At 41.1% G+C, this 12,272-nt stretch overlaps 1 protein-coding gene across 1 annotated transcript in view; it reads right to left on the reverse strand.

Moving 5' to 3' along the window:
• Window positions 1-12,272, reverse strand: part of pcnx1 (pecanex 1) — a 123,798-nt gene that overhangs the window by 7,657 nt on the left and 103,869 nt on the right. Inside the window, 4 exon segments of the mRNA XM_034159965.1 lie at window positions 1,964-2,394; window positions 2,651-2,832; window positions 4,065-4,339; window positions 4,437-4,667. Of these exon segments, the coding sequence (XP_034015856.1) occupies window positions 1,964-2,394; window positions 2,651-2,832; window positions 4,065-4,339; window positions 4,437-4,667 (1,119 nt within the window).

The raw sequence follows: 12,272 nt of genomic DNA on the forward strand, positions 1-12,272 counted from the left end.
ATCTGTCTGAGTGGTTGGTCTCAGACGATCTTGGAGGTGAACATGCTGGATGTGGAGGTCCTGGGCTGGTGTGGTTACACGTGGTCTGCGGTTGTGAGGCTGGTTGGATGTACTGCCAAATTCTCTGAAACACCTTTGGAGACGGCTTATGGTAGAGAAATGAACATTCAATACACGAGCAACAGCTCTGGTTGACATTCCTGCTGTCAGCATGCCAATTGCACGCTCCCTCAAATCTTGCGACATCTGTGGCATTGTGCTGTGTGATAAAACTGCACCTTTCAGAGTGGCCTTTTATTGTGGGCCACAATTGACAACCTGATCAACTCTATGCGAAGGAGATGTGTTGCACTGCATGAGGCAAATGGTGGTCACACCAGATACTGACTGGTATCCCCCCCCCCCCCCCAATAAAACAAAACTGCACCTTTCAGAGTGGCCTTTTATTGTGGACAGTCTAACGCACACCTGTGCACTAATCATGGTGTCTAATCAGCATCTTGATATGGCACATCTGTGAGGTGGGATGGATTATCTCAGCAAAGGAGAAGTGCTCACTATCACAGATTTAGACTGGTTGGTGAAGAATATTTGAGGGAAATGGTGATATTGTGTATGTGGAAGAAGTTTTAGATCTTTGAGTTCATCTCATACAAAATGGGAGCAAAACCAAAAGTGTTGCGTTTATATTTTTGTTGAGTGTAGGTTGACGAGGATTTGCAAATCATTGTATTCTGTTTTTATTTACATTTCAAACAACATCCCAACTTCATTGGAATTGGGGTTGTATATATTCTATACGTTTGTACATACAAACCATAAGTACTTCAGAAATGAATACATACAAGCACTTTTTCCACTTTGGGCTGACAGTTGTGTATCCTCTGGCTTTATGTGGTTATAAAAGATGGAGTCACTTATATGTCTCTATCTCTGTGAGATCAGATTTTAAGGTTCTGCTACTAGCCTATAAAATTGTTCACGGACTGGCACCTCCTTACCTAGCTGACCTAATTAAACCCTACGTACCGGCTCAGGCTTTGCATTCTACTTTGTGTCCCCAGGGTGAATAAAAAGTCAGCCGATCACAGAGCTTTCTCTTATCATGCTCCTGTTCTGTGAAATGATCTCCCTGCTTCAATAAAACAGTCAGATTCAGTAGAGACTTTCAAATCCAGACTTAAGACGCACTTATTTTCCCTTTCATATGGCTAGCATACTGGCATATTATGTTATTATGCTTTTTACTTTTTTAATCTTTTGCTATGCTTTTTAATCATTTAATTCATTTTCTGAATTGTGTTGTGTGACTCTGTTGTGATTTGGCACTATATAAATTGAAGAAATTGAGTTGAATGTAAAAGTTACTCTGTGATTCTCACACTCTGAACCTAGTACTTCCCCATTCTGTTGTGCCACAGCTTAGAGTGGCTCCAACAATTGTTAAATTAATTTTAAGTTTCTAACATGTTGGATGTGGATAGCACTGCTCTGCAAATTTTTCATTCCCAGTTTTGGAAGCAGACATCAAAACCCTATGGCATAAAAACTAATGGAAACGTCAAATCGTTTTCGTTGCTGCGTCGATTAAGTTCCAAGAATTTTAACACTTTCATATGGCAAAGGGGCTCAAGTTCCTGATCTTCTGTACACTTGATTACTGTCAGAAAAAAATTGAGGAAAGCAATGTTTATGTTTAAGAAGGTCATAACTGTATTATTTTTAAATTATACACATTAATTGAAACATGATGTGTGCCAAGCGTCTGTTCTCCTGTCAGTGAACAGAGGTTTGTTGCTTCAGTTTTGTTTCATTGGCAACAATATACAGATACAAGACAGACTAAAGTAATGAGAAAACGAAAAACTAAACTGTGTATTAGTGATTCATGGAAATTACCTGCTTATCTTTAAAAACTGCATGGTCCCAAACATGATGGGACATTTTAATGAAACTCACAAACCTGCACTCTGTAAGAGATGTCATCTCTGCGCACAGTGGAGAAGGTGGGGTTGTGTTGCTGTGGGTGGTGATGATGGTGATGATGCTGGCTGAGGGGGTCGGTGACAGTACCGCAGAGGCCGTCACTGCCCAGCAGGCCCACTAGCGTGTGGCGTTTGCAGGGCGGGATGCTGTGGCTGGAAAGGGATACCGAAGGGCCGGTCGGATCAGAGGTGGAGCCAAGCCGGAGCTGCAGGGAGGTGGGGAGTGTGCGCAGAGATAGCTGGCTGGTGGAGGAACGCCGGCAGGGCTCCAGGCCTGTGGTGGAGGTGCGCAGGGAGGAGTGGCGGCTGCTGCTGTAGCGGTAAGATGAAGAATGGCTGGCCACAGAGGCCCGAGCAGGGGAGTGGCGTACCAAACCTGACTGGACAGACTGGAAACTCTGACTGGTGCCTGAGAGAGAGAATACAAGCTTTATTCAGATATATGCTACACTAATGAAAACAAGCCCCAATGTAACAGTAGGACATGTATCAGAAATAAATACAGTACCTCTCTGTTATTAGCAAGTACTCAATTCTATATCCTCAACAGCAACATGTTTTTAAAGTTGGCTCCAGTGAAAACAAAAACCCTACTGAGCCTAATGAACAGATTAATGTCTCATAGTAGTACTAGTAGTAACTGTTTTGGGCTATCAGGGTCTCACCCAGAGAGTGCGGCTGGTAACTGTGAGGAGGGACAGGACCGGAAGTACCACCCTGTGACACTGAGCTCTGCTGGGAGACGCTGACTCCCGTCCCATTCCCACTGCCACATGACAGCCCCCCTGCATCCGAATCCTCAATATTCCCTCCACTGTTACATCCTGCACCACAACCTTTCCGCAACCTAAACATAGAAAAGAGATAAAGAGTAGTTTAATTTTTCACATGCATATTCATTCTTTTTTTTTTGCCACTTATCCAGGTCCTGGTCACAGTGGCTGCAGACCAAGCAGGTCATCCCACACTTTTCTATACTCGGCCAAGTCCACTAACTTTTCCTGGGGGATCCAGAGACATTCCTAAAGCAGCTGGGAAATATAATTCCTCCAGCATGTTGTGGGTCTTCCCCAGGGCCTCCCTCCAGGTGGGCATGCCTGGAAGACCTCTCTAGGGATAGGACCATGGGGCATCTTCACCAGATGCCCTAACCACCTCAGCCAGCTCCTTTCAATGTGAAGAAGCAGCAGCTCTACTCGGAGTCCATCCCAGATAGTCCACCTACTCACCCTATCCTGGAGTGTAAGCCTAGATACCCAATGGAAGAAACTCATTTCCACCGCTTCTATCCACAGCTTTATTCCTTCGGTCATTATCTGAAGAAGAACTGGCATGTAAATCAACTGGTAAATCAAGAGTCTTGCCTTATGGCTCAACTCTTTCTTTACCACAACAGTCCAGTCCAGCGTCTGCAAAACATCAGACGCAGCTTGCAGTCTGATGCGTCTGCAAACTTTCTGGTGACAGAAAATACCATGTTAGCTCTGCATGGTATTTTCACACCACATCTTTTGAACAACATACCCACAGGAGAGCAAATGGTACTGTTTTTTTGTTTTTTAATACAAATATGGTCAAAATTTGACAGCAGCCAATGTGCTTTGTGCACACGTGATCTTGTCAGATCTCAGAAGTAAACCAGAGAAGCTCTCCATTAGGACTTGGCTGTGAGATCACAGAAGACTATTGGATGTTTCTCCATATAGAACTGGAGTTGTGTCAGACAAGGCATCTGGTGTAAAACTTGCAGATCTGTACTCGATCAACAGCGGCGACCCTGAACAACTGGGGGCACCTAAAAGACAAACAACGTGATAAAAATTTAAGAAATATATCAAAAAAAAAAAAAAAAAGGAACACATCAGGCCATAGTTTTTTTTTCTTTCATGGACATCATGTCATGTGCTGCCATCGTAAGACGATGCACTGAAATCCATAAAGCAGCTTAGGAGGTGCTGCGCTTTTAAGATTCATGGACAGATGAAAAATTTTCTTTGCGAGGGTACAATTACAAGAATTACTTACATAGTTAGTTAGGTAGGTACACTATTACCTTCTGATATACAAAGAAACACTAACCTGTGCCAGGTGCTAACAACAAAGTTGCGGATATTTCCAAAACTGATGGGACCTCCAAGAATGCGACCCAGCTGGGGGTGTGAGTTGCAGTAGGAGGTGGTGAGTGGTGATACATAGATGGGATATCCAATTGGCTGGTCACAAGAAGAATTAATCATGTTACGCAGAGCCTGCTTAGCATTCTGAATGCTGCCACGTTCCGGGTTTCTGTTTCGCAGGAACACCAGCTCCTGCTGCTGCCCTGCCCAAAGGCCTCGAACACATTCTTTATTCACCTGCAGTATGCAACATGCAAATTCTAATTAAATACTTTCAGAAAAGCAATCACAATTCAAAGTCTGCTCAATTTCTAAAATCTGGTGCAACACTCACCTTGATGACCCGGAAGCTGAGGTATCGTCGATTTAGCATAATAATTTTGTACTCATTGGTGCCTTCATCAAGAACATGACGCAGGGCGAGGAGTGATGGGGCATTGGACAGCACCGCACTCCTCCAGGCTGGGTCTCCCTCATGAGCGATGACCAGGTTCTGCTGGTGGGAGGAGATAGCCTCGAAAAGAACCTTTGGGTCATCATACTCATCGGGGGATGTGAAGTGGTCCTAATAACACCATATGCATGTTTTAATATCAGGCACAAGATATAATCATCCATGGAATAAGTAATTCTGTACAACAACATACTAATTAAACAAACAGAAAATTATATCTGCTGAATACAAATACGCAACAAGTAATCACCCACCCCACTCCACTCCACTGACAAGAAATGTTTCTGGTCCCAAATCAGGCCCAGACTGTACAGTATTTGCTAGCAATGACTGTATAAAGAGAGCTGGTGGCGGTATCATTACGCCTCAGCCTCATAAAAAAGTAATGTTTCCAAAAATGAAAGCAAGATGATGGGGATGGCAGCATGTCACCAAATTTTTTCCTAGTTGTGGTTGTTACATTTGATGGCAGTGACATGGCCAACTGGTTAGTTCATTTGTTTCCAAAATAGAAGGTTTCCGGTTCAAGACCACCTGTGCTTATTAGTCATGTAATGTGGAGTTGAATCAGTAACACCCAGTGTGAAACTTGTGCTAAATCAACATTCAGATTCATACCGGACCTGCTGTAGTGACCCTAAGCAAAAGTTAGAAACTGAAATAACTTACTTTTAAATTAAAAAGGGAACACTTAATTTAACGGGTACAAGGAAACTTTTAACATGTCTTGATTACATGCCAGCTAGCATTTTTATTATCATCATTATTATTATTATACTTTAAAACATTGAAAACAAATAAACAAAAACTATTGGATACTGGACAGTTTGAAGCATTGAGTGACTCAGTCTGTATTGAAGTGACAGCAATGCTAAAATAATGCGGGCAATGTACTGTATATACATCTATGGCTTTGATACAAAAATATGAAATTACATGAAACATGATTAGGGCTACATAAAAATTTTAAGCCACAGATTGGATAATTTTTCAGAAGAAACAAAACAAAAAGACAAATATTACTATGCTTTACGTTTTAAAAAAATAACTTCATCAACAATGAAAACAAGTAACTTTTGCATGTTGTGTGGAATTAAAAACAAGGCGTCCAAAAGAAGCAAAACTGATCTGAGTTTATGACTTCAATTTTTTTTTTTTCTTTTTATTTCTTCAAAAGATGACGATGCCTACATTGTCTGGTGAGAAGATAACAATAAATTAGGGGTTGACCGATATGGAATTTTAAGAGCCAATACTGATACAGATTATCGGCAAGGTTTGGAGGCCGATATTTGCTTGCAATAAAAAGTGCCAAGAAAGTGTCAAAATTTAGTATAGCGTACTCTTAACACAAAACTTTCTTTAAATGTTTTGCAGCATATGGTTAATTGACAGATCATTTCAATGTGACCATCACATAAAAAGTGCAAGGAGCTATAAATAACATTATAATGACGTTGAACAAATAAATAAATACAGCCAACACAGCTCCAGACTGCACACTGCTAATTTTCTTCTATGCCAGTCTATGGGACAGCAATTGAGTAGTGTTGTGGGAGTGACTTTGCTACAAACCAGAAAGCAGCAATTCATATTTTAAAAGAGGGGTATGGGCTAATGGCTCCCCGTGCCTGAAGTAAGGGACCATTTACACCATATGATGAGTACTTCTCAGACATAAAATGGTCTATGTGAAACCCAATAAATTAAAGGAAGATTTATAATGTTTTGTAATCTACTGTGAGAGCCACAACTTGAGAATATTCAACTTAAATGATGCAAATTTCGTATTTCTGTTATTTAAGTGGTTAATGCGCTTGGTTTCAGTTCAGAAGGTTCCGGGTTAAAATCCCACCCCTGCCACATTTCTCCATGTAATGTGGAGTTGCGTCAGGAAGGGCATCCGGCGTAAAACTTGTGCCAATTCAACATGCAGATCCACCTTGGATTTGCTGTGGCGACCCCAAGTGCAAACAAGGGAGCAGCCGAAGGGACTTACTGTTATTTCATATCATTTTATGTTATGTATAGGTCATATGGTTAAAAGGTTAAGAACACATTAGTATTTGATGGACATAGCATTTGTTCCCTTGTTCAAAACTGTCTCACAGTGTTAAATTGTCTGATGGAGCTCTCTGCCTTACTGGATAAAAGCTGCAGTGTCAGAGTGTAAAGGTAAATTTACCCACCGTAGCTTTAATCCAGTTTTTCCTGTCATCTTCACAGCTTTTTTCCTTTCAACATTTTTGAGTGGGACTATAATACTTTTTTTTTTAACAATATAACCCCCTTAATAATTGTTTTGTTTGAGCAAGTGCTGAACCTGGACTGATTTCATTGTAAAGGATAAAACCTGGATGAGAAACTTTCTGAATCATATTTATTTCACACTTTCCTGTTTCATTGTGAGGCTGTGCACAAGGCATGTGAATCTCATCACTGACAATGATTCAATATGCACCGATACACTACCAGCGATAAGATACATACAACGATACATGACAATTCGATGTGATTTGATATGTATTTGATGGTGATTCAATTCCTCACAATGCGATATATGCGATTTGGTGCAATACGATGGGATTCAACATGATGCAAAGAAATTATACCAAAAATTTAAATAGAAAATAAGAAGCTGCAATTCAATATGGTACTATGGTATTCTTCTTTTGATTCTACTAGAGGCAGAGGATTTGTTTTACTCCTTATAAGCAGCAAATTTACCAGATTCAACATTAAGGAACAGGAATAAGTTCCCTCATATGTGGAACCCGTGTCACAGTCAGAACTTAAACAGGACAGTAAACAGTAAGCCAATATCACTCTCTCAATGAGTGATTTAAAGTGAGTCACTAATTGACAGAGTACCACCTTGGCAAAAGTAATTTGAGATATTTTTCTCACCACTTTTGCTGGAGCTCGGTTTACAATCTGAGTAATCCGAGTGGAGCAGCACAGCATTCTTAACAAACGACCTGTGTCTTGTCAAGTTTCTCATCATTTTTTAAAAAGCCAAAATATTTCCAGACACCTGATTTAAATGTTTTAGGTGTGTCAAAAATCTCTTCTAACCGCTTGCTGCTGTTCTTGCATGACCTCCATGTTTGTAATTTCAATTTTCAATTTATTTTCATTTATATAGCACCAAATCACAACAGAGTTGCCTCAAAGCACTTCACACAAGTAAGGTCTAACCTTACCAACCCCCAGAGCAACAGTGGTAAGGAAAAACTCCCTCTGAGGAAGAAACCTCAAGCAGACCAGACTCAAAGGGGTGACACTCTGCTTGGGCCATGCTACAAAAATAAATTACAGAACAATTCACAGACGAATATACAAGAAATGCTATTGGCGCACAGGACAGGAGGATCGCCAACACGAATACAACTCCCATCTCTGGATGGAGCTGCACCTTAAACAGAGAGAAAAAACAATCAGGCAGCAGAAAGACAAAAAATACGGTATAATTTGCCAGCATTAAACAACAAGAAAAACAGAGAAGTACTAAGGTGATCGCCGGCCACTAGCCCTAAACTTCACTAAAAGATCCAGAATTTAGGTAAAGTTGAGGCCACAGCCGCTCCAATTACTAATAATGAATTAAAGAGTAAAAAGTGTAAAACAAATCTGTACCAGTATGCTAGCCATATGAAAGGGAAAATAAGTGCGTCTTAAGTCTGGACTTGAAAATCTCCACAGAATCTGACTGTTTTACTGATGCAGGGAAATCATTCCACAGAACAGGGGCATGATAAGAGAAAGTTCTGTGACCCGCAGACTTCTTATTCACCTTAGGGACACAAAGTAGTCCTGCACACTGAGAATGTAAAGCCCGGGCCAGTACGTAAGGTTTAATTAGGTCAGCTAGGTAGGGAGGTGCCAGTCCATGAATAATTTTATAGGTGAGTAGCAGAACCTTAAAATCTGATCTCACTGGGACAGGAAGCCAGTGAAGGGATGCCAAAATGGGTATAATGTGGTCAAACTTTCTGCTTCGTGTCAAAAGTCTGGCTTGTAGTGGTAGAAATGTGCTTTCTGGCTTTGTCTGTGTTTAAAACACCATGCGAAACAGTGATGGTGCATTCAATGTGCCTCGGGGGGGATGCATCATGATTTCACCCGTCGACTGAATTAATGAACACTGAATGAATCGATACACTTGCATCACGCACGTTTGTATCTAGATACCAATTCGTATCGATTAATCTCCACATGCATACTGTGCACTGAAGATGATTGTTTCTGATCGTTAAGTTCCTCCACTACTTGAATGAGCATTTAGAGCTAAAGTCTGCTGTTCACACAAAACATCATGTGATCGTCCATAAACAGTAAACAGCTTGCACAGTTTATAAACGTTCCATGAAAACTGTAACTTTTGTTTTCATGTGACAATGAGTGACCCCCCCCCACCTCTCCTCTTCTATCTCTCTCACTCTTCCCCCTCCTCCCCAGTCCCCTCTACTCTTCTCCCTCCCTCCCCTCCCCTCTCCTCGATTCAAACATCATCTCTGCCATTTTGCACTTTCTCCTGTTGAGGAAACACGAAGCCTTTAATCTGTAAAATAAACCATTGATTTCTGAATGTAACTGTAACTATGGACACAGGAGGAATTGTGGATTATTTAATGACGGATTTTGATGAAATGTTTTCTTTTACTCAGACAAAGAGACGCTGCTTTCAGCTGTGCTCTGCAGCTCAAAGTGAAGCTGCAGAGCACAGTGTCAGTGCATGAAGGCGGAAATTGGTGGCCAGTGAGCTGCTACATGCAGAACTGCAAAACTAAACTGTCATACCGGCCGTTATAAATGGCCAATACTGATAGCTGCAAAAATGCTGAGTATTGGCACCGATAATCAGTTGACCCCTACAATAAATACATTCATCCTTCCCACTGATCAAAATTCATTAAGATCAGTGGTCCTTGCCAAGCAGATGGTCAAAAAAAGTTGGAAATATTAATTATTTCCATTAATTATTCACGGCTGCACAGGGAAGAGATGGCCGACACCTCGTCCTCAGCCCCTTTAACACTTGAGAGATTCTTTCTGTGGCTGGATCGAAAAGTGCATCAAGCCTGTTGTCTGTAGTGGAGCACGAGGCTGTAAGAGGCAGCATGAACATCAAGAGCGACAGTCTCTTAGTGAGGGTGTGTTTATTTATTTACTTTTAACGCTATATAATCACAGGTAGGGCTGTCACCATTAGGAATTTCTGGAGACGATTAATTGTCAGACAAATAATTGCGATTGACGAATATATTGTCTATTTTTTTTTTCTTTTTTCCCTTCTTTATATTCTACTATCGTAGTATAATTACACAACTCTGGAATAACGTCTGGCTTCTGTGAGTGGAGAAACTGGGAATAGTGCAACATTTTTATTTTTATCTTCATTTTACATACAGTCCCAACTTTTTCTGATTTGTGGTTGCTTCTGTTGTATTTCTGAAATTGTTTCTCCTCATCAGTCACGTTTTGTGCTTAAACACTACATTAAGCTCAAGACTGAACAAATAAATACCTTAGGAAAATAACAGCTGTTAAAGTTCAGAGTCGTCACCTGCTTTTTGTGATCTGTGCGTCTGAACATCACCACAGCTTCTCCACGTTCATTCATATATTCTCATTTTTTAAATATGTTTTTAAGGATATTTGACCATTTATTTCATCTCATGATCTCATAAATTCAGTATACGACGCACACATGGTGTGAACAGGATGGTAATGGCAGAATCACACCGGGAGAGAAAGTTCAGAGAGAAGTAAAGGCAACTCCAGGTTTTGGTTTTGTTTTTTTAACATATTCACTCAGGTTAAAATCCTCTCTCTGCTCCGCGTTCGCTGCGTGCACTGATGGTTCTCAGCAGACTAACGTGTCATGCCTCCAATCAGGAATCTCCCTCACCCACCCCCTCCCTCACAGCCTGTTGACTCCGCAGACACACAGACACACACACACACACCGACAGCTCCTTCGGTAAACTCCACATTTTAGACGGCTTTGAAGAAGACGGTCACTATTTTAATCAGCCGTCTCATCCAAACGGCAGGACGGATCGCTCCTCACACTCCATGTTCTTGACTTGCCTTAAGACGAGAGCGAAACAGAGTGAGCGAGGCTGCAGCACAATGATGTCAGATTCTGAGTCATTTTATGCTTTGTGGATAAAATAAATAATTCACGGTAATATGAAAAATAATCGCGATTGGCGAATATTGTAATAATTGTGACTGCCCTAATCACAGGGCAGCATTCTTTTCATTCACACCAATTTTAACCATGACTGCATCAATATATACGAGGGCTGTCAATAAAGTATAGGTCCTTTTTATTTTTTTCAAAAACTATATGGATTTCATTCATATGTTTTTACGTCAGACATGCTTGAACCCTCGTGCGCATGTGTGAGTTTTTCCACGCCTGTCGGTGACGTCATTCGCCTGTGAGCACTCCTTGTGGGAGGAGTCGTCCAGCCCCTCGTCGGAATTCCTTTGTCTGAGAAGTTGCTGAGAGACTGGCGCTTTGTTTGATCAAAATTTTTTCTAAACCTGTGAGACACATCGAAGTGGACACGGTTCGAAAAATTAAGCTGGTTTTCGGTGAAAATTTTAACGCTGATGAGAGATTTTGAGGTGATACTGTCGCTTTAAGGACTTCCCACGGAGCGAGACGTCGTGCAGCACTCCCAGGCGCCATCGTCAGCCTGTTTCAAGCTGAAAACCTCCACATTTCAGGCTCTATTGATCCAGGACGTCGTGAGAGTACAGAGAAGTTTCAGAAGAAGTCGGTTTCAGCATTTTATCCGGATATTCCACTGTTAAAGGAGATTTTTTTAATGAAAGACGTGTGGACGGGTCCGTGCGTCGGGATCCGTCACACCACTGTTGTTTACTGATTTACTGATTACGTTGGGTTACTACAAATGGGCCAGGACCCTCTTCAAGTGAAAAAGGTTTGTTCGGGAGGAGAGTGGAAATGAAGGAAGAGGTGAATGACAGAGTGCTGGTAGTACAAATGGACACGATGAGGATGGAGCAAATAAAAGAACTTGCACAGAAAGAGGCAGACAAAATGAGGATATTGAAAAACAAGCTGTAGTTGGTGAGTTATTTGTAAGAAATTCAGAGGAAGAGAACAGTCTATCGGGTGATCCAGAATTATGGGCAGCAAAATAAGATATTATTTAAAATGTTAAGAAAATTTTACATTTAAAATGGCATTTCAATTTAAAAGATGGCCTTGAGCACATTATTTTTTCTGGCAAAGGCTATACGCCCAACCGTTGGGCAGATAAATATAATGTCTTACTTTATTTGCCCAACTGTTGGACAGATAAATATAATGTTTTATCATATTCACCCAACCATGATAGTGTATTTGACACATTTTGTGCATCTAAACTACGTTTTTTACACCACTTTTTAAGGCTCTATTGCGGCGTATGTTTGACACATTTAATGGCGCCATCTTTAATTACTGCAAAAACACTGCAATGGATCAAAACATAAGCATTTTGAACGGAAGCCTGTTAATAACGACGAAACAGTTTTTGAACAAAATGCTGTTTGTTGGCTATAAGATGGTGTTAGTTTGACACTGTTCCCTGGGTGTGATGAGCCAAACAGAACCGCTTTAGATCACTTCCTCCGCAGGCTGCGAACCCTCCCGCAGCCGGCGAAAAAATATCCGCCTTTTTTCCCCTCCCGCAT

This window comes from Thalassophryne amazonica, chromosome 19 (assembly GCF_902500255.1).
Source record: "Thalassophryne amazonica chromosome 19, fThaAma1.1, whole genome shotgun sequence".
In the NCBI taxonomy this organism is placed as follows: Eukaryota; Metazoa; Chordata; class Actinopteri; order Batrachoidiformes; family Batrachoididae; genus Thalassophryne; species Thalassophryne amazonica.